Source organism: Trachemys scripta, chromosome 10 (assembly GCF_013100865.1).
Source record: "Trachemys scripta elegans isolate TJP31775 chromosome 10, CAS_Tse_1.0, whole genome shotgun sequence".
NCBI lineage: Eukaryota > Metazoa > Chordata > Testudines > Emydidae > Trachemys > Trachemys scripta.
The window spans coordinates 12,988,336-13,015,820 of NC_048307.1; the positions used below are offsets into that span (position 1 = coordinate 12,988,336).

At 39.7% G+C, this 27,485-nt stretch overlaps 1 protein-coding gene across 12 annotated transcripts in view; it reads right to left on the minus strand.

The window, feature by feature from the left end:
* The window catches only part of SUN1 (Sad1 and UNC84 domain containing 1), a 64,094-nt gene that overhangs the window by 22,081 nt on the left and 14,528 nt on the right, over positions 1-27,485 (minus strand). For 3 of the 12 annotated variants that reach the window (XM_034784516.1, XM_034784515.1, XM_034784517.1), the window contains exons 2-11: positions 27,223-27,319; positions 17,042-17,236; positions 14,370-14,560; positions 8,077-8,106; positions 7,790-7,984; positions 5,614-5,736; positions 3,851-3,934; positions 3,392-3,502; positions 1,741-1,839; positions 916-1,009 (exon numbers count right to left, since the gene is read on the minus strand). In XM_034784516.1, the coding sequence (XP_034640407.1) occupies positions 916-1,009; positions 1,741-1,839; positions 3,392-3,502; positions 3,851-3,934; positions 5,614-5,736; positions 7,790-7,984; positions 8,077-8,106; positions 14,370-14,560; positions 17,042-17,236; positions 27,223-27,299 (1,199 nt within the window). In that variant the 5' untranslated portion in view covers positions 27,300-27,319. The remainder of the gene's footprint in view (positions 1-915; positions 1,010-1,740; positions 1,840-3,391; positions 3,503-3,850; positions 3,935-5,613; positions 5,737-7,789; positions 7,985-8,076; positions 8,107-14,369; positions 14,561-17,041; positions 17,237-27,222; positions 27,320-27,485) is intronic. The other 9 variants (XM_034784522.1, XM_034784523.1, XM_034784518.1 and 6 more) reach the window with 8 other exon arrangements.

The following is a 27,485-nucleotide window of genomic DNA, read 5'->3' on the forward strand; positions in this document are numbered from 1 at the left end:
GAGAGAGTCAGGCTTACAAAGCTGTACCCATTAACACACACATTTCGGTACGTGGGTTTCTATTTTCTTCATTGTAAATACGTATTTATGTCCACAGGTGTTAATGGAATGGAAGTTACTCATGCACAGGAAAAAGCAGACTCCAACTCATGAAGTATAATAGACAGCATACGAATATAAATAATGGTACCTCATGACAGAGGTTAGTTCAGTTTACATTACAGTGAAGTGTCTTCACATTGTTTAGAATTCAACAGCATATGGAAACACTGCCCTGTTCACATCGTGGATTGATCTAGCTTAAAGTTTTGGCTACATAGAAATACCATGCTTTTTCCTGTAGTACACATTACACACACACTATGCATCTGAAAAGTATTGAAGTTTACTTCTTTGACAAATTCATTATGCTTATTCCTTAATCTGTGGCCAATAGACCTGTGTAACCGGTCTAACAATTTTTACTATTTGCTATGTAGCAGTTTAATCGCTTCACCCAGTACCTCATATTTAAAGTGAAAATATATGCTCTGTACAGAAAGATGTGCAGCAACTTTGATTTAGAAAGGCATATTACATATACTGACATTCATGTGTGTTCCCCCATTATTAGAATATTAATGAATATTGTCATATCATCTTTTTGCTGAAGTGTGTATGATTCTAAAGCTATAAATAGATTCTTTCCTCAGCAATTCTCTTTCTAAATAGTAAAGCTTTTCCTCTCCCTCCCTCCCTTGTTCTCACACACACACACACACAGGCTGTTTGCTTCCTCCTTTTGTCACAGACATTATACCTTGTATTCTTCAACTAGGATAATTTCAACCATTTTAATCACAACTGTTACAGCACAAATCTAACAAGTCTGTAATTTAGGGAAGAAAATTCTGTTTAAAAAATAAATTCACAAACCTTGTAAGAAGAAACACATTGAACAAAGAAATCAGAGTAATAAGTTGATACCATCCAGTTCCAAGCCACCAGAATACCCCAGAAGCTGCCTTCCCTATAAGAGAAAGGACGTATTTGATGAACTAAAAATGTAATTGTTACAGAATATACTAAGAGAGACCAAGCAGAAGTACATGCAAATATGGCAGAATATGTTTTGAGCAACAGATTGTTGGGGTGGATGGATATAGGTGAAAGGAAACACATGCAACTTGTTTTCATCTAAATTTATATCACAATTATGTATTGCAATGCAATATCAACTACTCAGCACAAAAAACAGCCATGCAAGAAGATGAAATTTGTTTAGGAAAGCAATAACTAACTTTCATGAGGTTAAAACACAACACCCCTTCAGTTATGTTTAATCGTGCTTTGCACTTGGACAACCCCTTTCAACTAAAGGCCTCTATGAGCTTCAAAAAGGCATTATATTCATTTTGATTATAGGGATACCATGGCACTACAAGATTAAGCAAGTTTCCTAAAGCCATGGGGAATCAATGGGAGAATCAAACAGAGCCCAGTTTTCCTCATTCCCCCGTTGTCTGCTCTAATCATTAGACATGTTGCCTTTCATATGAAGCAGCCTTGTTAATCTCCCATTGAATTTGTGAACACAGATATATCCTGTCACTAAATAGTTTAGCCTTTACAAACAGTAAAGTACCATCCAAAGCACAGTTGAGTCAGCATCAGCGGGGCAATCACATAGTGTAGACGCCTAGTTTGCCAGCAGAGGCAGATAACATGCAAAAGCAAAAAAACAGAGTTCAAGATAGTAACCTGGAGAAACAATGGCCAGCCAAAGTAGTGATAACATCTTCTGAGACATAAACCATCCTGTTGCTCCCACTGTTCGCAACACTTGTAGCATAAAGTAACCTGGTATATAACAAATGAACTATATATGTGTAATGTATATACAGACAACTTGACCCATTGTTTGCAATAAAAGCAGTAGAGCAGAGATTCTTTAGCTTCTGAAGTTATGAGAATTATATACAATGTAATTTTAGTGCATATCCTCCAGTAGTTTTTAAACCATTATACACAAAATGAGTATTACTGCTAATAAGATGAAATATGGACATAAGTGGCGCTAACACCATTAAAAGGAAAAATACAATATGCTAGTACACAGACGGTTCAACTTCCAGATTTTATCATCTGGGTAATTAAAATACCATCTTTTCAGAATATAAAGAGCCTATGTTTTGTGGCACAATATTCTGTCAGAAAAATGTCCTAATTAATACTCTTCAACCATTCACTGTTTAGTATAAACACAAGTGCATACTTCAGTCAGGCAACCCTTTCAAAGTTTCTTGGTTTTGTCTTCAAGTATGCACTGCAAGTTTCTGGTATCTGGGTTGGCAAGATAAATGTGGGCATAGAAAAAGGACCATTTAAAACTTCAAGAACCAATTCTTCAAAAAATATTAACCACAATATCTCACTAACATGAGGCAATATTGAGAAGAATAAGAAAAGAATATGCCTTATTGAAAGTAAAATTAAAAGTAATGAGATAAATAATTGTTCATTTTTATAATTAAATCCAGCTGTGTTTTATGGTATGACAGTGTCAGTTGGTTTTTCAAAGGCCTGACCTAAAGCCCACTGAAGTCAATGGAAAGATGCATGGCCTTTGCATCCGACACTAAGTGTAGATTTGTTGTTGCTGTTCTATTTCTATAGATACGTTTAGGGGAATTCTAAACTTTAGATTAGCAGAGATGTGATGCCCAGTCTCTGAGGGGCACCAAACGTTACAGCCCAGTATTTTATAAAACCAGTTAGGTGACTGAAGAAATGTCTCTCACTATTCTTCTTTGCTGCATGAAAATAGATTGACAGCAAATAGCTCTAAAGAATCTTGATACCTGTGCCTATTCAAGCATTAGTAGACCCATTTCATAGGATAGATAGTATACTAACTACATGAGAGTCCTGCAATAACTGGCTACCACAAAATAAAAACAGGGTACAAAATAATAAAATACCCTGTATAGGAGTATCTTAATGTCCCTTTTCTCTTTAAATCTTGTTTTCCATCCTTCCAGAAGTATACACTTACCTAAGGTATAGCTTAAAAAAAAACCCTAAAAACTTTTGCTTTGTATTTAATACTTTACAATACACATCAAATGGTAATAAATTACTGTAACTTCCTTTCATAGCGATTGTGCCATATGTAAACAATTATATCTGCCAAGCTCCTTCCTAATCTAGTGAGTCTAATATTGTAGCAAATAACACATGGAGTAGAAGAGATGCCATGTAACTATTCTTCCAGAACATTTTTACAGTTAATTCAGCCTAATCTACTTTGAAAATTACAGTTAAATTAAAAACACAAAGCAGTATGAGTGATTAACGTTTGTGAGGTTGTGATGTAAAATAAAAGCAAATGAAAAAAAAGGTGCAAGTCAACCTGCATAAGAAAAGGTGTGCCAAATGGTCCTTGCTACCCTTTTAGACCTTGAGGATTGCATGTGGACTGTTGTGCATGTTTCAAGATGTTTCTTCCCCTTACAGTCATCACCTGTTGGTTATGGTAACAATCAATTAATGGTGACAAGTTAACCAATAAAGCTACTAACAAGACAGACATGTTCCAGTTATGTCACAGTATCATTTTCCAAAACCAAGAACTAAGGTAGGTAAGAAAGATTAACAAGATAAAATCCCACAGATATTTGCTTCTATAGAAAATGTTGCAGCAATACACTTGTGTATGAATATTTAGTGTCTAAATTAAAAACACAAAACTACTGTTCAGGTATACAACTTCTATAGAGTTGTTTCATATCATCTAGATGTCACTGTGACATCCAGGACTCCAACCCAAAGCTAAAAGACAAAAAACACACAACAACCCAACCATACTTACACAATGATTCCCCATTTATACCAAGATGGCCATCCTCTTTGAGAAAGTCTTTTACATTCATACTTCCACAGTAATTCGAGTGAGCTGCAATACATGCAGAAAGAGGGTATAGAATTTAACTCTCTGGAGTCCAAAACTTCAGATAGCTAGCTTAACAAGCAAACTGACCTGATTTATTTAGTTATAAAGCCAAGCCACCTACTGGAGACCTTAAAAAGGTATTTGATGTGTAAGGTGACTTGCAAAGAGCATGCATGTGTGCATTTTTTGCAACTTTATGATGCCTAGAGGAGGCCTCCCTACCTTGTGGGTCAAACCTTTTTCCTTCTTGTTCTTTGCCTTACAAATATTAACTAAGTCTAGTCTATTCTTTCCTGGTTTTGCTGCGGTCTTCTTAGAAGTCGATTGGGTACTTGCCCCCTAACTGAAGGCTGCATCCAAAACAGTGCAATTGTTAAACACCTATTTAACTCACATACCACCCCTCCCGCCCTCTCCCCACACACAATTAATTAATTATTTGGGGAAGCAGTTTTTAATTGAATGCTTAATATTGAGTTCTACTTGCTTGGTGCCTGGGAAGTCAAACTTACCAGTTCTCTGTTTGTCTGTAGCACCTTCCAGGAAAGCTTGATTAGATAAGATCTGAATTTTTAATGCAAAATCTCAAATTCAGATCTAGTAATCTACAGTTTTTCATGGAACACCCTACTGGCAATGGAGAATTAGTTCAAGCCTCACCAGGTAGCCAGTGAAACATGGATTACGCGAGGATGCGACAGGAGGAGCAGCTATTTTTAATCAGTGTTCAAAACTGCTTAACACCTATTTAGTTCAAATACTCTACTCAAAAAAACAACATTGTTGAACACCCCCATCCTTTCAGTTGCAGACCAAGTGCTACCCACTTCCCTGGTTTTAGTGGAGGATCCAGGAGAGACCAAACATTCCCAATATCAGAAAGGCAGAAAAAGCATTACTGAAGGAGTGGGAGGAAGATGAGGAATCCCTTTCAGCTGAGCATGAAGGGTACAGTTATTTTCTGTCAACTTTAACATAATAGTTAGAAGATTTACTCTGAGGGTATAACTACACAGCACCTCGACACCCACGTCTGGCCCGTGCCAGCCAACTTGGGCTTGTGGGACTATTTCATTGCTGTGTAGACTTCTGGGCTTGGGCTGGAGCCTCGTCTCTCCCACCTCACAGGGAGCCGGAGCCCGAGCCCGAGCCGGCTGGCATGGGCCTGATACCAGTGTCTAGTTGTTATGTAGACATACCCCGAGGGACAGGCAATAAGCACATGACCGAAGTTATCCCACACAAACAGACAGCCTGCAGAGAAAGTGTTAATGAGGAGACAACCTTGCGGAACTAAAACAAACAGATTTAGGAACATGAAGCTGAAGTCTAGAGGAAGCAAGAAAACTGCATTTTGAAAATACTGAAAAAATTACGGTTTAGCAGCATCAACCCCCTTCCCACCTCCCCCTGCCCATGCAATTTCCTGGGAAGAAAAAAAAAAGACCAAAACAGAAAAAACACAGTTACCATATATACCTGTATATGAACACTTCCAAAGGAAAAAAAAGGTGCATGGACAGCAAGTGAGCGTAAGAGAAACCAGCCAAATTACTGTGGAAGACACCATGGTGCAGAAGGTGAAATGGAAGAAAAGCCACACAAGAAAAAAAGCACAGGGCTTTTTATTGAGGTAGTGGCTTTGGAGGAGACAAAGGAAGGGAAGACCACTAAAAAGGTACCTTTAAATTCACAACCCAGGTTCAGCAATACCATTTGAAATAGTTGCACTAACAGTGATGCAAAAGATGTTGCAGTATATTTGATCAATCGTAGAATCTTATTCATGTAGAAAGGGGTGTTTCCTATTAAAAAAGTGTGAATACAAAATTATTTCCCTACACAATTTAATTCTCCATTAATAAACTACTTGCATTTCCACCTGTTGATACCAAGCTAAAAATGGCTAAAATTTTAAGTTCCTTATCCAGAGATACACTTCCACAAATTTTCTAACAACTATGAGTGGTGCTGGCTTGACAGACCTTACTGCTGAACTTCCCCATTTATCTATGGCTAAGTATACCTAAAGCAACAACAGTGAAAGTTCCCGGAATGCTGGCATGCCTAAACCATGGTCTGGAGTGACTATTTTCCCAGAGCAAAGCTCAAGCTACAAGCCTTTCCTGGTTAAATGGGATTGAAAACTTGAAGACAGCTAGTCACTTTTGCCAACACTTAAATTGTAATTAATTTCTTATCTTCAGAACTCAGGTTTTCTCCATGCCGAACCCATGAACAGTTAGTTAGCATCGCAAAATCCCAACCTGGAACAAAAAGGGGCTTAAGTTGAATTCTTGTTGAAATAGGGGGCAGGGAGGAAGAGAGCGTTTTCTCCTCCTCCCCCTTCATACTTCCAAGTGGAAGGAAGCCAAATACAAAGCTTTTCTAGTACTCAAGGCAGTTACTACTAGACTTTTTCCTCTGTATCTTCTCCTTCACTTTGGAAGACACACACAAAAAATAATTAGCACAATCATCCCTGTACTCCTGCTTTCTTAAAAGCTTTGGTATTTTGTAGCCAAATGCTGGTTGGCTATCTTTGTTTCAACTGCTGAAGTATCCTCACAAATAGGGACTCTCGCAAGATTCTCCCAAGAGTTTTGTGTAGAAGAGAGATGGTATTAAAAAAGAAAGATTTCTAGACTCCACTGTCCCATTTAAATACTGAAAGTTTATTAAACTTATTAAGATCAGGGTCCTATTGTAGAAACATATAGCAGGAGGCAGCCCTTATCCCACAGAGCTTACAATCTAAATAATTTCCCTTGCAACCTCCTAAGTTTCCCTAAGAGAGTCAAGAAACTGACTTCTTACCATTCAGGATATGCTACAACAAGGGTCACACCTTGGCCCAGAAGGGATAGCAACTGAAACAACCCACAATTCTGAAAATGAGGGCAACAAAAGAGCATGCCTTCCTCCTAAACTGATCTTCGAGGAGACTACCAACAACCAAAGAATACAGATGAGGCGTTGGGATGGTAAAGGATGTCAAACTTTCTGCCTTCCAAAGGAAGGCTCTTAACAAGAGCAATATCCAAAGGGAGTAGATTAGCCTGGAAAAGCAGAACTCCATGTAGGTAGCCAACAGCCAAACTTAAGAAAAAGTTCCAGAAATTGTACACTGAGAAGGAAGACTGCTGAAGCCACAGCCTTTCCATTTTGGGTCCTCCCTCACAAAAAATTAGAGCCCTGTTAGATCTAAGGACTGAGAAGAGGGCCTAACTTATAGAACACAATAAAAATTAGAGTCTATAGAAGGAAAGAGAAAACAATAAAAAGGGATTTAAAAAAATAGATCTTTCTATAGAGCAGATGATATTAACAAACAAACAAAACTTGCTGATTATGTTTGGTTGTTTAACTCTTTTGATCTCCTATTACTGGTGAGTTATAACGGTAAAAAGAGTTTTAAAGCGGAATTTAAGTAACAAAATGGTAACCTGACCCTCATTGTTATAATGAAGTGTAAAGGAAAATTATCTACTGCTAAGAACCAATACTGTCTACACCACCATGTTAGGAGCCTAATCAGTTTGGAAGTATGAACTATTTTCTGCCAGATTCCGTATCATTTTATTTTGATGTGGCACATTTATATTCCTGTAACTGTGTGGAAAATTCATATGGTCAGCTTTTGGTGCACAGCAGACATCAACTCCATAAAGTGTAGCTTGATGCAAACAAAAATTCATCATAGGATGTATGCTAATTGCTATTTAGAATTCAATTAGTCTTGTTAAATTCAACAGGGAAAAAAAAATCTTTATACCCTCCAAATACATGTAGCTTTATACATCAAATAAACAAGACATTTACAATACCACAAAAAACAAAAGGAAGAAAATCACTTACTAGACTTATATTTTTGGCTTCTATCCCTAGAGTAAATTCTTGAAGATGGCATGTGAGAAGCAGAGTACGCTGTGAGGACCTCTTTCCGTTCAGAAAGCATACTGCAGTCACTGCAAGTATAGCCATTGATCATGGTAGTCTGTGTTTCAGCTGTTGCTATATCACCATTTCCCTGAATCACTGTTGTGTCCCCACCTGATGTATCAAAAAAGAACAATTAATCCATTCATTTAAACCTATTAATGGGGGTGGGGTGGGGGGGAAGAGAGTTGAAGGACTGCAGTTACCTTTAATATCGCATTCATCATCATCAAGCCCTAAAAAACAGAAGATTTTCCTACTGAGTACAATTACATGGAAGTCTCCAGATTGCAAACTAATATAGCTAAATTGTACTCAAAACAAAAATTTCTGGTTATTTCTAGAACCCACAAAGGAAAAGCATTTTAAGATTAGAATATTACATTTATTCATTAACTGTTGTGGGGGACTTCAATACATACAGACATTTTTGAGGTGACAATTTACAGTTACATTATCTACAAAGAGGAAGGTTGTGGCCAGAAGAAAATTGAAGCACCAATATACGTCATTTCTCAGCTCCCATGTGATTATTGAGAAGGCTAGATAATTAGAAACAGATGCTGTTTCTGTTGCTTAGTAACCATTTTTTACTACAACCACAGTTCAATACATAAACTGGAAGACCTAGCTAAACCAGCCATTCTCAAATTTAGCACATAATATTAGACTAACATTACAGTACAATTTCTTCCAATTCAAATCAGAAACAAGCAGCCTGTAACTGGACAGCATCGTAAAGTCCAGCCCTGTTTTTTCTCAGAAAGATGAAGAGTGGAAAGAAGGAAGGGTTTTTTTTTTTTTTTTGAGAGGGGGTGGGGGGAGGGAGAGAAATAATCTGGCTGGAAAACTAGTCTCTTGTTTTTTCTTTTTGGGAAAATTTAAAGCGTCAGTAACTTGAAACCACGAGAGTAACTGAAGTCTAGTTTATTTACACACAAATCTGTACAGTAAGCTACATTTCCACAGATTAAACTGAAATAAGATGTTGGCATTGTGAAATTGATTAACAATATCAATTATTGTATATTTGGGATATAGACTGATAGCACCTTGTATTTAGTAGAGTCCTAATTTTTTTTTTTATTTAAAAAGGTCTTTACAAGGATATCTGCATTTCAGCTACCCTCACCCTCCAAGAAAGAAGGAAGTAAAGGACATGTCTTTACTAGCAACATGAAAGCTCTGCCGCGGCACCAGTGCTGGGAGAGAGCGCTCACAGCACTATAAAATAACCCACCTGTACAAGGGGAATAGCTACCAGCGCTGGGAGCACGGCTACCAACGTCGGTTCCCCTGTCTACACTGGCACTTTCCAGCACTGAAACTTGCAGCGCTTCGAGGGGTGGGGGGTTTCCACACCCCATAGCAAGAAAGTTGCAGCGCTGTAAAGTGACACTGTATACAAGCCCAAAGACTGAATTTCCTTTAGAGCATCAAAGCCATTCCTAGATCAGAGGAACTGCTGCAGCAGATAGGAGCTCCCTTTTCTCATCCCTCCCCAGAGCTACTGCATACAGTTTCTATGGTACATCCCATCCATGTAACAAACAAAACACATAGACCCAGTAATCCAGTGGTTCCCAAACTGGGGTTTGTGAATCCCTGGGGTTTGCAGAATGTTACAGGGGGTTCGCAAGAAAAAAAAAATCATTAATGGCAGCCAGAGGACCCCAGCATTGGAGGCAGCAGGTGGGACCCGGTTGCAGGGCAGACAACTGGGGCCCCAGGGAGAGCAGGGCCATGCAGTTGGGACTTGCAGCCCGAGCCCTGTCCCTCATCAACTGGGCAGCCGGCAGCCTGAACCCCAGCGCTCCAGCGGGGCTGGCAGCCCCGAGCCCCAATGAGAGCGGGGCCGGGCAGTTGGGGCCGGCAGCCCGAGCCCTGCCCCCATCAGTGGGGGAGCTGGCAGCCCCGAGCCCCAGGGAGAGCAGGGCCATGCAGTTGGGGCCGACAGCCCGAGCCCTGCCCCCGGCAGCCCCGAGCCCCAATGAGAGCGGGGCCGGGCAGTTGGGGCCAGCAGCCCGAGCCCTACCCCCCATCTGCGGGGGAGCCAGCAGCCCCGAGCCCCAGGGAGAGCGGGGCCGGGCAGCCCGAGCCCTGCCCCCCCGTCAGCGGGGGAGCCGGCAGCCCCGAGCCCCAGGGAGAGCGGGGCCGGCAGCCCGAGCCCTGCCCCTGTCAGCAGGGGAGCCCGCAACCAGAACACCAGCGCTCCAGCGGGGCTGGCAGCCCCAAGCTTCAGGGAGAGTGGGGCTGGGCAGTTGGGGCTAGCAGCCCGAGCCCCAGAGGTCAGCGGGACCTGCAGCACAAACCCAGTGGAGCTCAGTTGACCGGGGCGGTCAATGGGGTCCAGCAGCAGGAGCCCCAGGGAATGTGGATCCGGTAGCCCAGGCCCTGGCACAGGGCCAGTAGCCTGAGTCCTGTGGTGGGCAGGGTGGCAGCTGAGACCCCGAGACCTGCAGGTGGCAGCTCAGACTCCTGTCCTTGTCAGACAGGGGAAGTTAGCATGGAGGGCAGAGTGAGCAGGAGCAGTGATGTACGTGGGGGGTGGTCCAAGCTAATTTGTCCCTCGCAGGACACCCTCCTAGGGAGAAACCTCGTGGTGGAAGAAAAGCTGTTTGGGAGCCAAACCAGCCGGAAGCACGTTGTAGCCAGTGTAGCAGTGTTAAGGTTCCTCCGTAATTGTCTCTCTCTCTGGAGTGCTGTTTTGCTTCAGTGAGACTTGAGTGAATATTCTCATTTTCTAGTTTGTTGGTTGTTAGCAGTCTCTCTGTGTTGTTTTTATTAGAACTTTTGTACACAAGTTCAATGGATAAGTGGCTGAAAAAGGAAAGTGTAAAGACGCAAGAATCAGCTAGTGTTTCCCCAAGTTCACACTGTGGAAAAATCTACGTCTAATGATCATGATGGTCCTGGAAAGTCACTTACAAAGAAAAGAAAATATTATGATGATTATATAAAATATGGCTTTACATGCATTGGTGATCAAGAATGTCCAAAACCACTGTGTATGATTTGTGTTGATGTTCTAGCAAACAGCAGCCTCAAACCTTCTCTACTTCGGCGCCATTTAGAAACTAGGCATCCTGCACAACTCGACAAGCCTGTTGATTTTTTTCAAGCGAAAATTAGCTGAGAGGAAAGGTGACATTACCATTTTTATATCCAAAGCAAGTACTGATAATGAAAATGCACTTGAAGCATCATATCGCATGAGCTACCGAGTAGCAAAAGCATCAGAAGCCCATACCATAGCAGAGAGCTTGATTGGTCCATGTATAAAAGACATAGTTCATTGCATGCTCGGAGAAAAGGCTGCAAAAAGGATCGACATGGTACCTTTGTCCAATAATACATGGTCATTAATTCTTCGTGACATGTCAAATAACGTAGAGACCATAATTGTACAGAGAGTGAAAAATAGTCCATATTATGCTATACAGTTGGATGAATCAACTGATGTAGCTAATCTAACTATTTTGCTACTGTTTGTACATTATGTGACTGAAGGTCTGGTTGAAGAAGACTTGTTGTTTTGCCGACCACTGGAAGAACGTACAACTGGAGAAGATATCTTCAATCTGACTAATGCATATTTTCAAGAAAAGGAAATAGATTGGTCTCGTTGCCTAGGCATTTGCACCGATGGGGCCACATCAATGACAGGGAAGTATACTGGATTTGTAGCTCGAACAAAGAAGGTTGCATCAAAAGTGTCTTGGACTCATTGCAGCATCCATAGACAAGCCCTCACAACAAAATGCATGCCTGAAGGAAATGCTGGACAATGCAGTGAAAATGGTGAATTTCATAAAATCACGGCCAACAAATTCCAGAATATTTCACGTACTTTGTGAAGAAATAGGTAGTATACACGATTGTCTGTTGACCCATACTGAAGTTAGATGGCTCTCACGGGGCAAAATCCTGGTGCGCTTGTTTGAGCTTAGAACAGAAATCCTAGGTTTTTTTTCAACAGCTACCCTTTCCACCTTGCCAGCTGTATGGAAAATAATGTCAGGCTCCAGAGCCTAGCTTATTTAGCAGATATTTTCCTCAAGAATTAATGACCTAAATTTATCTCTTCAAGGTCTCAGTATAACAGTTTTCAATGCGCAAGACCGAGTTGAATCCATGATAAAGAAGTTGCAGTTCTGGGAAAGTTGTTTGGAAAACAATCAAACTGAGTGTTTCAGTAATCTTCATGACTTCCTGGCAGAACATAAACTTCAGTTGGATCAGTGCACTAAAACCAATATAACTGCACACCTAAAAGGACTTTGCACAACTTTCAGGGATTACTTTCCAGCTATATCAGGCGATGATGACTGGATTTGCAACCCTTTTGATGATACCACTTTCTCAACACAGATATTGAACACTGAGGAAAAAGCGAAACTGATTGAGATCTCCTGTGATTACGAACTGAAAAGGAGTTTCAGAAATCTGTCATTGATCAACTTTTGGCTGAGTTTAAGAAACAAGTACCCCCTTCTGGCAGAAAAAGCTGCTGCAGTTTTGTTACCATTTTCAACAACATACTTATGCGAGAAAGCGTTTTCCTCGTATGCACATCTGAAAACAAAATACAGAAACAGACTTGATACTTTATCTTTCTCCAAAGGTTCTGGACTTCAAAGAGCTATGCAGAGCAAAGCAAGCACATCCATCACACTGAGGAAATTTAAATTTAAAACCCTGGAAATATTCATTTTTAGGAGTGGGTTCACGAGATTTCACAATTTAGAGAAAGGGGTTCGCAGGCTGTTAAAGTTTGGGAACCACTGCAGTAATCTAACCTGGATCTCTACTGAAACACAAAGTATCACCTGGAGCATCAGCCTAGCAATAACCAGATCAACCAGGTTCTTGTCCACAGTAAGTCATTTTGAGGAAAAAGCTCTCCCTAGAAGGACCCAAAGAGGTATTACACCAATACTACTAATAGAGCCCCTTTCTTATAGGCAGAGCAGGACCAACATCTTCAACAACAATGCTGCTCTTTTTCTGCTGAGTCTGGCACCCCTTATTCCAGACTAAATGGGATTTTTGCATGAGGAAGGAGTAGAGGATCAGACCTTTGTTCAGAAAGGATTACCATCTGAGCAGTCAGAGACTGAAGCCTTATTTATACTTAAACATTTGGCCAACATAGCTATGTCAGAAGTGTGGTATAATGGCAAGAGTTCGTTTGCTGGTATAAGCTGCACCTCCACTAGAAAGGGTTGCTGGAATAGCAAATTTTTTTTAGTGTAGTCAAGGCCTTAGTAATATGGATTTTTCTCTCTCTGTTCAAGAGTCACTAAATTGCTCCAAACTAATCTTTCATGACCAATAAATGCACATTCTAGATAACCAGTCTAAACTTTCTGGTGGAAGCAACATAAGTGAATGCTTTATCTATACTCCTTTTCCAGTTACTACCTTTCCACTCATCACTCCAATCTACTCTTGATGTTAAAGTGACAAAGCTGCATCTTAGTTAGAAAGTAGAAATCATTCTACAGTTCTTGCAATCAGGCAGGCCTCCCTTTTTAGGCAGCTCGATGTATACAGATTTACACCAGTCTTTTCTCGTCTCTCTCTACCTTCAATTTCTCATACAACTGATAACTTTTAAGAAGTGATTAATTGCAGGTTCACTAGCCTCAGAATACTATAAATAAATAGCCATGTGACTTCATGATGCACACAACTACTCTGTAGTTTGTTTGATCACAATTTATATAAAACCTCTTTTTAAAATCTGCATTTAGTGTACTGTTGCCAGGAAAACATGTTAGCGTCCCAAATGCAACTGTGTCTAGCTTGAAACAAAAACCTATTAATTACAAAAGCATAAAAGAAGTGTCTGTCAAAAGGTGGTGTAGTGTGAATCACATAATCCAAATATTGGACTAGCCACACAGGTGCCTAGTCTCCATAATCTTTATTTCTGCTATCCACTGAAAATTTCATTGTATTTAAAAATCTACAACTTCACTAACCTATGAACACACATACAATAACTTCCTGCTTTTCTGTTGTGACTGAACATGTTTCACACATGCTTATTTGTTCATGATAAAAGTCACATGTTGTAACTTACTTATCTTTTTAACTAAACTTGTTATCTAGGATTTTTCTTTATGATGCTTTCAGTATGAGACTCCAGCTGAGCTTCAGAAATGACAATAGTAGAAGAACATTAAATCCACAGAGAACATCTTTCTAGTGAGCATCTTTGCTATGTTGAGGCAGTACATTTTGGGGTTGGCTTATCAGTCTCACTGTGCAGCAATAATATGTTAAACATTTTATTCAAAGGTAATGTGTCCTCTGCCAAAACTGTAGTTAGAATTTAGACAAACATGGCAATAAGTATGTTGCTATCAGTGTTCTTTAGGCAAGGAAGCTTCTACCAAAAAAAAAAAAAAAAAAAAAAATTGAACCTCAAAATAGCTTTCACATCACAGGCTGGCACAAATATTCAAATGTGTAGTAGCAATGTAATACTTACCCCAAAAATGGTCAACTTCTGTTTGCTCCTGAATCAAAGATTCATCCAATACAGTAGATACTACAGATGTATCACTGGCATGGCTATTGAAACTACTTTGGCTAAAAATAGAAGAGCTGGATACATTTTTTCTTGGAGTATTTTTCATAGTGACAGACTGCTTGCTCATACTTTTGCGCTGCTTTGCTGTTCTAAAGAAAAAAAGGCAAACATGAAGAGAAGCCATAACATTAAACACAAAAGAACATACTCAAAAGGTAGTTATCGATGGTTTGTGTCAAACTGGGAGGGTGTATCAGTGGGATCCAGCAAGGGTCAGTCCTGGGACTGGTGCTGCTCAATGTTTTCATTAATGACTTGGATAATGGGATGGAAAGTATGCTTATAAAATTTCAGATGACACTGAGTTGGGAGGGGTTGCAAGCAGTTTGAAGGACAGAATTAGAATTCAAAATGACCTTGACAACTTGGAGAATTGGTCTGAATTCAACAAGATGACATTCAGTAAACACAAGTGCAAAGTACTACACTTGGGAATGAAAAAATCACATGCACAACTACAAAAACGGAACAACTTGGCTAGGCGATAGGATTGTTGAAAAGGATATGGGAGTTATAGTGTACCACACAATTCAATGAGTCAACAATGTGATACAGTTGTGAAAAAGACTAATATTCTGGGGTGTCTTAAACAGGGGTGTCTTATGTAAGAGACAGGAAGCAATTGTCCTAATCTACTCAGTACAGGCGAGGCCTCAGCTGGAGTACTGTGTCCAGTTGCAGGCACCACACTTTAGTAAAGATGTGGAAAAATTGGAGAGAGAGTGCAGAGAAGAGCAATCAAAATAATAAAAGGTTTTTTTAAAAAGTGACCTATGGGGAAAGGTTAAAAAAAAAAAAACGGGCACGTTTAGTCTTCTTGAGAGAAGACGACCGAGGAGGGACCTGATGAGTCTTCAAATATGTTAAGGGCTATTGGAAAGAGCCCAGTGATCAATTGTTGTCCACATCCAGTGGAGGTAGGACAAGAAGTAATGGGCTTAATCTGCAGCAAGGTCAATTCAGGTTAGATATTAGGAAAAACTTTCTAACTAGAAGGGTAATTAAGCTCTGCAATAGGTTTCCAAGGGAGGTTGTGGAATCCCCCTTGTGAGATTTTTAAGAATGGTTTGGACCAGGGATCCCTCGGCCCACGCCGCTTCCTGCAGCTCCCATTGGCCTGGTGTGGCAAACCGCGGCCAGTGGGAACTGTGATCGGCCGAACCTGCGGACGCGGCAGGTAAACAAACCTGTTTACCCTAGCAGGCTGCGTGCCAAAGGTTGCCGATCCCTGGTTTGGACAAACACCTGTCAGGGATGGTATAGGTTTAGTTGGTCCTGCCTCAGTGCAGGGGACTGGACTTGACCTTTCAAGGTCCCTTCTAGACATAAATGTCTATGATTCTATAAGTAAGCTCTAAGCTCCACATTTAGTGCGTAAGAGTTTAATTTTTGTATGATTAATTTTAGTCTGATTTAAGTATTTCATATAGTTGGGGATACAAACTGCACCGAAAAGGCTTTTTAGGTCAACCAGTTTCACTGGTAACCAAAGCTACATACAAGATGAACATATGGTTTGTCTCTCCTTGCTCTCAGCATATATGCAACTGCAAACATTTCAGGCATTTTACTCTAGACTACATATTGAATATTAATTGTATACTTAAATTTTTGTATAGCAGAGTTTGGCATGTCTAGGGGGTTAGACTATATGACCCTTGCGCTCCCTTCTAACCCTACGATTCATATACCAAATGTTATATGTTAGAATATCAGATGAGTAACTATGAACAGTGTACAGTTTCATTTAAGGGCTGTAGAGAGTTCTTATGAAGAACAGCCAGCTTTGTATGTTTTGTCATCTGAATTGTCATGATTTAGGTCGCAATCCTGGAAAGACTGATTTACCTGTTACTTACAGTGTGTAAAGTTGTCTCATTGACTTCAATGGGACGAACCTTAACCAGGTGAGTGAGCAGTCCCATTGATGTTACAGGGACAACTTACAATGCAGACAGTTGAACAAGTTTTAGAGAGTTAGGATCATAAATTTGCTTATATTACAGTCACTCTGATTTAAGATGTATTTAATTTCACAGTCAAAATTGTGTCCTAAAATGTTTAACAGAACAAAAAATGTTTGTTTCACTGGCAAAAAAATTAAAAGGCAAGTATTCTGAAGACTAGATTTAAAAAAAAAAAAAAGTAAGGCCACTGGCACTATTGAGTTGGTGCACAGCACATTGGCCACAGAGTTCTCATCTCAGCCATATGCAACAGAGGAAATTTAGTCCTCATTCTACTGCTGAAAATTATGTTTAATACTGAGGAGGAGAGGAAACCATCTTTTTCCTTTCAGCTGTTTTTTCTGTCTAAGATTCAGACAAAATTCCCTTTGCACAAGACTAAGAAACATGCAATCTAAGCTCTTGAGTTATAGTTTATTTCAATTTTTACTACAGTAAGAAATCGAAGAGTCCCTTTTGCATTGCCACATTCCAACATTAAGTCTGAGTTCTGGATCAGCCACGAATTATTTGTCTGAAACATGATTAAATGGGCAAACCTATAATCTGCCAATAGGTAACTTTCATTAAATTATTTTTTATATATAAATAAAGTCTGCTTACCTGGATGATTGATCTGACAAAGACATGTTTCCAATATAGGAATTGCTATGAATGTTGTCATTTTGGGCATCATCTGTTGCATTATATCCTGCAGTGACCAAGCGTAAACTGCGTCTTGACATTCTTGGAGAATCAAACACTGGATCCAATTTGTTTTCAGTCTCAAAATCCAGAGCAGTTGAAGAATAACTTGAACTAAAATAAAAATAAAGCTGTACACTAACAGTTTTTAAGATACATTTCAATGTATCAGAATTTCCCCCCCTAAAGAAAGTCTATGTTTTTTATAGATTCAACTTATCCCCACTATGGTCCTGATTCTGCCCAGAGAACCACACAAGCAGTTCCCAGCATCCACACAGAACCCTACTGACTTCAGCAAAGGTCAGTGCGGGTGTAGGGGTCTACGTAAGCAGTTCTCACTGCCGGATCAGGGCCTAGGAAACACTGTTAAACATCCAACAAAAGTTACTAGCAAAGTAATTGCATGCTTCTGTACGTACGATTTAGATAAGCAGATTCACATATATCAACAAGCAAATAAAAACAGCACGTTACAGAGAACCCCTTTGTAATGGTATCAAAATAATTATTCATAGGATGTGATAGTAAGTCCAACATTTTCTAAATAGTTACTGGGGAAGTATTCTCTGAACTAAAGCTGAAGCAAGTATTCTATTCCAAGTGGGCTGATTTGTGTCATGCTTTATGTTCAAGCCAAAAGGTGATTTTTCTACCCTGACTGTTAAAATTCATCATGAAATTTGAGTTAAGACACAGTGGAAAAATATTTACACATTTCAATTCTAAGCCAAGGTTCCAAACATTTTGGCCCAGCTCAAATAATTGCTGATATCTAAACAGTTGTATGCTAGGAAAGTTTATAATTCTAAACTATTCGTAAGAAATGAGGACTTAGGCTGAACATTTGTATAGGCACATATATCCAGAGTTGCACCAGTTGCACCAAATTGTTTTTTAAACCAATTTAGTTAACAGGTGCAAAAGGCTGTGGACAGTTCTTAGTTGGTTTAAAATGGTGCAAGTTTACAGGCAGAGAGGCGCTGAATTGTTTCCTCAAAACTATACTCTTAGCATTGAAGCAGACTGAAATAATTCACAAACAGAATTCTATATTTGATGATTCTCTTACACAAACAGACACAAACAGAGATAACTATAACTAGGAGAAGCATGCTCTAGGCAGTTTTGAGTCTCGAGACTAGCTGGGAAAAAATGAGTAACAGTATACCCTACTCTAAACCAGGAGACAGATTTGGTGCAAAGCACTAAGATTTGTATTTATACCAGAAGGAAATTTTCATTATTCAGACTCTTAAACAGAATAGATAGCTAGAAAATGTTTTGGAGTAAGAAACAAGGCTATAATGCCACTAGATGTTGGAGAAACTGTGATTGTATTCATGTAATACAAATGTCCTGCAGTTAAAATTTTCTGGGTATCTGTTCATTCCAAGACCAAACTGTTACAGGGGAACGTCCCACTGAAATCTAATCTCTGCTGGGCCACTGGCCAGGTACAAAGTTGATTCCAGAAAAAGAGAACAGTGGCAAATTACGTCAGGCCTGGTGTATACTTAAAACTTCAGACTACCAAGCTACATCAGTCGGGTGTGAAAAATTCACACCCCTGAGAGATGTGGTTAAGTCAACCCAAGCCGTGATGTAGACACCAGCATGTCAACGGCCTCTCCCCTTCTGTTGCGTCTCTACACTACAGTGCATAGTCTATTTCTGAGCAGTTCAATGAGATATACCAGAAATGGTCAGTTTCTCTGCAACTGCTCAGAACACTTCAGGTAGCAATAAGCATGAGACTACTTACACCTATTGTTCTACCTATACTCTTGTAACCAAATGGTTTGCTCAGTTTATTAACAGTGTCTTATCCAGATGCCACTGCACATAATACAATAAATAAATACAAATTTAAATTGACAACTCAAAAAAAAAAAGTTAAACACAAGTTACAAGATACAAGATTAACTCTTTCCTAATGTCAGTAAATACCTTTAAAATCACCCTAATATGTACAAAAATAAGAAAAAAATTAGGAGTACATTATTTCATTTACTGTATTTTCTGGCGTATAAGACTACTTTTTAACCCAGGAAAATCTTCTCAAAAGTCGGGGGTCGTCTTATACGCCGGGTGTCGTCTTATAGGGCGGGTGCTGAAACTTCCAAGCCGGACTGGAGAATCTGCGGTCGCCGCATATGGTGGGGGGAACTCAAAAACGGCCGCGGCCGCATCCCCGCCCGATGACGAGGTGAGGGGGCGCCTCACCGGGAAGGTGTAAGTGAAGGGCGGAGCAAGCTGCAGGCGTCCGGGACGCCCGGGGTATGGAAAAAAGAGAGCGGCGCTGTGCCCAGAAAAACACGCCTCTTTCACCCGTCTGGCCTGCCCTTGTATCCTATTACCTCCTTCTCTGCCTCTCAGATCTCGCACATGCGCGCCTGTGCCGCTTCACTGCAGTCCTCAGGAGCGAGATCTGAGAGGCAGAGAAGGAGGTACGGTAATAGGATACAAGGGCAGGCCAGACGGGTGAAAGAGGCGTGTTTGCACTACCGCTCTGATAGTCTTGGAGACAGGGAGGGCTGGGCAGGCAGGGAGAGCTGACCAATCCAAGCAGGCTTTGTATACAACAACCAGCCAATCGCCGGTAAGGTATATCGCTTGCCGTGATTGGCTGGTTGTTGTATACTGGGTACCACATACAGTACAGCACCAGTATCTGTACCTGTTCATACAGTATAGCACCAGTACATACAGTACAGTATACAAATGTCCAACAGTCAAAACCCCATCATGGCTCCACCAGCAAGAAGAAAGAAATATGAAGCCAGTTTCAAACTTAAAGTTGTAAACTTTGCCATGGAACATAATAACTGCGCTGCTGCAAGACAATATGGAATAACAGAAAAGATGGTTCGGGACTGGAAAGCAAATGAAAAAGCATTAAAGAGTATGCCAAGGGGTAAGTGTGCATTAAGAAGAGGCACTCCACATTGGCCAGAACTCGAAAAACATGTAGCAGACATGGTGAATGAGCATCGCCAAAACGGTTATGTAGTGACACGAAATAAAATACATTTGTTTGCACTTCAGTGGGCCAAATCTAACCCAGATCACAGCAACAGATTTAAGGCCACTGTATCCTGGTGTACTAGATTCATGGGAAGGCATAATATGGTACTGAGGCAAAAGATGAAAATTGCCCCAAAATTACCTGCAGATCTTGATAGCAAAGTAAATAGTTTCCATCGATACGTAATACAACAGCGCACTAAACATGGCTATGCGTTAAGTAGTATTGGAAATATGGATGAAACTCCAATGACTTTTGATATGGTTGGAAATAAAACTGTCCATCAAAAAGGTGAAAAAACAATTTTAATTAAAACAACAGGACATGAGAAGTCCAGTTTTACAGTGGTACTAGGATGCACAGCTGATGGCGCCAAACTGAGACCAATGATTATTTTTAAAAGAAAAACAATGCCGAAATTCAAGTTCCCTGTTGGTTGTTTTGTACATGTGAATGAAAAAGGCTGGATGGATGAAGAAGGGGTAAAGCTATGGCTTGATAATGTATGGAGCAGGCGACCAGGTGGACTTATTCAAAAATGTAGTCTACTGGTGTGGGATATGTTCAGGGCTCATTTAACTCCCAGCACCAAGCAAATGCTTGCAAGACTAAACACAGATGCGGCAGTTATTCCTGCAGGATTGACATTGTTGGTACAGCCACTGGATGTGTGCCTAAACAAGCCATTTAAAGATCGCATTCAAGAACAGTGGAATGAATGGATGGTTAGCGGCGAAAAGTCATTCACAAAAGGAGGAAACATGCGTGCTCCACAGTTGGATGTTTTGTGCACGTTTGTCATAAAAGCCTGGAATGATATTGATGCAGAAACAGTAATCAAGTCTTTCAAGAAGTGTGGCATATCAAATTCATTAGATGGTATGGAGGACGACTACTTGTGGCAAGATGATGAGGAAGCCGAAGCTGAGACCACACCATCTGATACGGAATTCGATCCATACGATGACTGCCTTACAAATGTATCACAAGATGTCATTGATGTACTTATGATATCAGATGACGAACAGGAGGATTTTGAAGGCTTTTAAAGGGAAACTGTCACGCCAGCAAAACCTGTAAAAATACCATAGCTTGCAGTTATGATGGGCGTTGCTAACTCGCCAGGGACTTGCCCGGCACTTGCTCTCTCTCTCTTGTTTGTTATCTTCCTCCTATCATCATCAGTTCCAGTTTGGTTGACAGCTTAGAAAACAAACAGCATGGCAGCTCCCATGGGTTTATTGTCTTATCCTTCCTTTCAGCTTTAGAGTGAATTAGGAAAAGTTTAATCCACTTGCACTGTTTTATGTTTACATGTTTGATGACAAACAGCCTTATGTTTATAAGTGACAGTTTTCCTGCTAAGTACCTGCATGTCATAAGCATTTGAATTAAAATTACCATATTGAAATCAAATCTGATGTTTTTTTAATTTTTTTTTGGTGTGCGTTGGAAGAGGGGTAGTCTTATACGGCGAGTATATCCCAAACTCTATATTTTAACTGGAAAAGTTGGGGGTCGTCTTATACGCCCAGTCGTCTTATACGCCGGAAAATACGGTACATCAGAAGTAGCCCCTCTTTCATATACATTTTTCTTATTTTTATGGCTGACCAGGCAAATGCCTTTCAAGAGAGAATACAACCTTCATCTACTGCAGTCACTTTTCTGTACAAACAAATCAAGAGTAGAATCTGTAATGATTCTGGACATCTGAATCCAGGTATAAAACAGAAGCCCGAGCTCATCTCAAGAGAACACATCACACAGTTTGATTTAAGTATCTGGTGCAATATAAGTGTGTGCAAACAGACACCCAACATCAAATTTCCCCTCTGAATTTCATTATAGCAGGGCAGAGGATGCTTGTGAGAGATAAGATTTGGGCCCCAGTGTTTGGTTTACATTCTTCCTTGTCAAAATTTGTGATACTTATAGGATTTTCAAGAGTAGTTAAAGTTAGTTGAGCATAAGCTACACAAAAGACATCTAAAGAGGGAAGAAAAATTACCTAGGAAACAAACTATTTCCTGTTACTCATTCCTTCATCATGGAAGATTAGAAAGATCTCAATAGTTTATTATTAATTTGAGGACTTCCCTGAACAAATGTTTCTTGCGATTTGATTTGCTATTTGCACTTGCCACTATGCATCTGTTTTTACTCATCTTCAGCCAGTGATACTACAGATACCTAATTCACATGAAGAACACAAAAGTACACAGAACAAATGACAGCTGTAACTAGCTTTAGTTTGTTTTCATTAGCAAACACTTGTACTTATTTCAGATCTTAATATCATGGGATTGTTTTGTACTGATTCAATTTTAAGGTCTGAATTCACACTAAGTAAATAATTTAAAACTTCATGGAGTCATTAAAAAAAAAGAAAACACTTGCACTTTGGCTCTACTCTAGTATTAAGAGAGCTACTACACTTCTTAAACAAACCAAAGTCATCTTGGACTTCAGTGACACAATGGACAATACCTCGAAGTCTAGTCTCCCATTTCCAGATACAACTTCCATATTTTGGATGAGGGTTTGTTTTTCTTGTTAGGGAGACCACTGAAAGCTTTCCTTACATATGACAGAACAATTTATTGTGTTCAAGTTATTTTTCACAGAATGTATATCATTGCTTGAAAAATTTGCTAGATATCTACTGCCTAAAGAAATAAATCTACTAGGAAGAAGCAACTATGAATGCTGGATTATACTTGGGTGTGATGGAATTCAAAGAAAACATTGCAGCCTCTTGCCCCTATGTATGCTTTCTCAGTTGCTCACAGATTTCCCCACTATTATACAGGTAGTCTTACTTTTTCTTCTGTTACCTTTGCACTTCCCCCACTCCGCCCACCCTTTATGATCGTTTTTAATCTATTTAAAAAGATTCCAGGAATGCCAGTGTCATTCTGAAGGCTATTATGTCTGTACAGTCAGTGTGAAGAGATGGAAGCTGCAGCAAGCAGGGTCCGAAGCTCTTTCTGTTCAGGATATCACCAGGCTGAACCATTACTGGGTGGGTTTTGAGGTCTGTTACCTTTCAATTTTTAAGTTCTCAGCCATTTTCAGCCTTCCCCCCCCCCCCCATTATGAATTACACCCTGTGACAACATGGGCTTTCATCTATTAGTGGTGGCATAAAATTACTAAGCTCAATGGAGTTAACTACCAAGTTACACTGATTTAAGCAGAATCAGAAATTGGTCTACTGAATTTACCATAAATTTAGCTTTGTGTACAGAGCAGTGCAAGTGAGCCATTTTTCAAGTGTCCTTTGGGATAGTTTCTTATTTTATAGAAGTTGCAATAAAGTAGGTAAAGCAGCTCCAGTCCACAAACAATAAATTGGAGAACAACTCCAGTGGATACAAGTGAGCTAAGGACTAACCATCTACTTCTGAGTTTCCAAGCAAGGAGATTACTAGCATATCACTGCTCACCTATGTCTTTCTTCTGGTTAGGACATGCATCAGCATGGATAAACACCTGTAGTGACAAGTTTGCCCTAGAACAGTTACTTCCTTGCCCTATTCCAGACAACTTAAGCAGACTATTCTCAATCAATGTACTGCTTCTAATTATTGATATTTTTAGGTTCGTGTTAATTTACTGAAGTATGGATTGAATGTATTTGGATTAATCTTTTAGCTCAGTGTGTACAAGATTCTTGTCTACAGGTTAGACATGCATGTATTTTATTTATTCTCAAGACCCAGTGAACATGTACTTTAAACCAAAACCTTTACCATTTGGACCATTTTCCATATGGAGGGTGAAACACACCTGAACTGTGAGAACCACAAATCCTTTGAGAAACAAAACGGGGCTAAATTTGGAGGTCAGTCTAATTAAAGTCTGTAAATTACACATTAACAAGGGGGTGAGAATCTGAGGTTCAATTTACGTGCTGGGAAGGCTGAAAGGTGTAAGACAGGTCAGCCTAAATGTTTCTGTGATTGTGGCCCAAGATATAGAATACTAATTAGTACATCACCATTTTCTCAGTACAGGTGCCAACATTTAGGATTACATAGTAATTCCTGTTAGTATTAATGGAGGCTCTCATTAATAAATCATAACTGAGGCTATTGACAGATTTGTAGTATTTGGATTTTCCCTACTTTTTACTGAACATTACTGGCGGTTTTCAACTTGCACAGAATATACAAATCAACTCCCCTGCCTCAGTTTCTCCCAGGAGTGAAATGAGTATGCTATAAAAGCTAGTTTAGTGTTTGGAAAGCCCCCTGAGACCATTAAACAGGGGGAAAGGGGAGGGAAGAGGAGGGAGAGGCATTTAAAAAAAAAAAAAAACCCACACAACATGAATACAAATACCATGTAAAATAAACTAAAGCTAAAAATTAACACTCATAAGGAAGCAGTTTTGTACACCCTCCCTTCTGTAGGGTTTTCCAAGTATCACTTAATCCAAGGATGGTAGACTTGTGCGAAGAAATCTTTATATACTATAAAAACACCTCAGCATGCAAAGACTGAGATGGTGAAGTCCTGCTCAATCATCGTGCCTTGAAGTGGCTAATAGGCTTTGAAGTTTATACTCAGGACCTTGAATGCAGAACTCAGTATGCCAACTTCCTCTCCTATTTTAATATTTCAAGTGTTGCCAAAGCTTCAGATGGTATTTTATTATAAATTACAATTAGACAGAGCATTTGCAGATACTTTCCTGTGATAGGCTCTGAAATAAGATTCTATATTACGAAAGTTGCTATATCTTAAATCAAAGCTGCCTGATGCCTCCAAGAGTAGATTAATTGCCAAACTTCAGCTTATCAGCTTTTATCCCTCCCTCAGCCAGTTGTTTACCTACACTATGTAATGTGACTGAAAGCAGCCAAGTGGGATGCTGTGCAGCCACAGCAAGTTTCACTTGCCCCCTTATCCCCTCCAAAGACAGAGCTAATCTCATCCTCACAAGATCTTCACCTAGATAGAAAATGCAAAATACCCAATTTACCTTTAGCATCTCATTACCCTCTCATATTCACAGTGGCCCTACCATTCCTTTCATCAAGGCCTGATCAATCTTGTGGTCCTTCCTCAAGCAAGACTCCCCATCTATTTCACTTAGGCTAGGTCTACACTACCCGCCTGAATCGGCGGGTAGAAATCGACCTCTCGGGGATCGATTTATCGCGTCCCATTGGGACGCGACAATCGATCCCCGAACCGGCGCTCTTACTCCACCAGCGAAGGTGGGAGTAAGCGCTGCCGACAGAAAGCCGCAGAAGTCGATTTTGCCGCCGTCCTCACAGCGGGGTAAGTCGGCTGCGATATGTCGAATTCAGCTACGCTATTCACGTAGCTGAATTTGCGTATCTTAAATCGACTCCCCCCTGTAGTGTAGATGTACCCTGAGAGTCTTGCTGAAGTAAGCACTGTAAATCAGGACCTGTCATGGGGTGGGGGAGGGAAAGGTCATCAAACACCTCCAAGAGGTAAACAGGGTCATGACTAAAAGTTTATCAAGCCACTGAGCTTTTCTTTAGAAGAAAAAAATAAATTACTGCCTCTCTGCCAAGACACTTGGGCCTGTACAACATAAACTTAAAACCAGTCTCAGTTTCCTGGAATAAACACCAAGAGCTACTTATTCCTCCTCATCCCAGTTACAATTCTATTTTCAAAAGAAGCTGGCTATATGGAGAGGATACAAAGGTATAAAAAGACTTTTGGCTTAAGGTGATTATTAAGAATAGAATGTTTCATGTTCTCTGTGTGTATATACACATCTTCCTACTGTATTTTCCACTACATGCATCCAATGAAGTAGGCTGTAGCCCACGAAAGCTTATGCTCAAATACATTTGTTAGTCCCTAAGGTGCCACAAGTACTCCTGTTCTTTTTGCAGATACAGACTAACACGGCTGCTACTCTGAAACCGGTATTAAGAACACAGTATCTCAAATCAGGAGGAAAAAAAAAAAAAAGATTCTAATTTCATGCATGTATTTTTCAATATAACTAGAAAATGTATATGATTACAGAATTGTTTGAAAGTAAATTCTTTCAACAATAAGTCTGCCAGCTCTTCATTCATCATGTGAATTTCCCAGTACCCGTCCCTAACAGCAAGTTTTAAAATCCCCATCCGACCCCCCGAAAGTGATAATCCTGCTGTTTATAATGCAAGTGTAAAGATATCCTTCACTAACTTTCATTAAGTAAAAATATTTCTTGATAGGAAAAAAAGATATGTAACTTTACTACAGGTTTAAAACTGATATGTCCTTTCATCACCTTTACATATCCTTCAGATACTTTCCTGAATTTAGAAAGCAGATCTGCTTAAACTCAATCTTGAATGCTTATCTAAAAGGTGGGTTTTTGATTAGGAAGATTCAAGTTTCTCCTTTCAGTTGGATAATATGGAGCAGAAACTATACTATCAAAGTAACTTTGCTAATGTGAAGTGATTTAGCGAATGAAAAATGGACTATAGAGTGGTCAGTTTAATATCCCTACCAACAACTAGCTCACCAAATTCAGAGAGTTATAGCTACAGTAATAGTCTTGCCAAAATTTAATGAACAGTTTACTCTGGGTGGAATTTCACACTCAGTCATCTACTGGAGTCAGCAACAATTGCATATTATAACTAATGGGAGAATCTGGCCTTAAGTATTTGTTCTGTGAGTGACATGCTTATCCTAATACGGTTTACAAATAAGTTATTCTGATTAACTACAATGAAGCCATACAAACAGAAATCCATGTATGAATTTTTTAAAGATATTATAAACAAGACAACAATGGTATCTAGGTGCAGGGTTAGGCCAGTGTATTCATAGAAATAATGAGTCATTATCTTAGTCACCATCCTGTTGGTTCAGAACTTACAATTTTCCAAATTAATGTGTACATTTATCTCCAGAGAGGAAACAAGATTAGACATTGGTATCTATGACATACCCTTTAAAAATATATACATCTACGGTGTATTTAAAAAGTAATTACTTACCATGACAGCCAAGGCTTCTAGGATTAACAGCATTTTGGAGTTTTTATAATTTATCCATAAGAAATAAAAATTCTCACCTGAGTGCATATGTATAGCCAGTGTTCTCTGGCACACATTGGGGTGGGGTGTACGTGTGTAGACGTGAAAAATCCATGGTGACTGTTTCAAATCATACTGCAAAAAGGTGAAAAATAAAGTGATGCAATGGTTTAAAAGTATTTAAATTCAAGGTAAGAGAGCCCTTGCTTTGTTCAGCCTGTGTTATGGAATGTTGCAAATACTGCAGTAGAAAAAAAAATTTCTTGCATCAAAGAACTGCATTCCAACATACAAAGTTTAC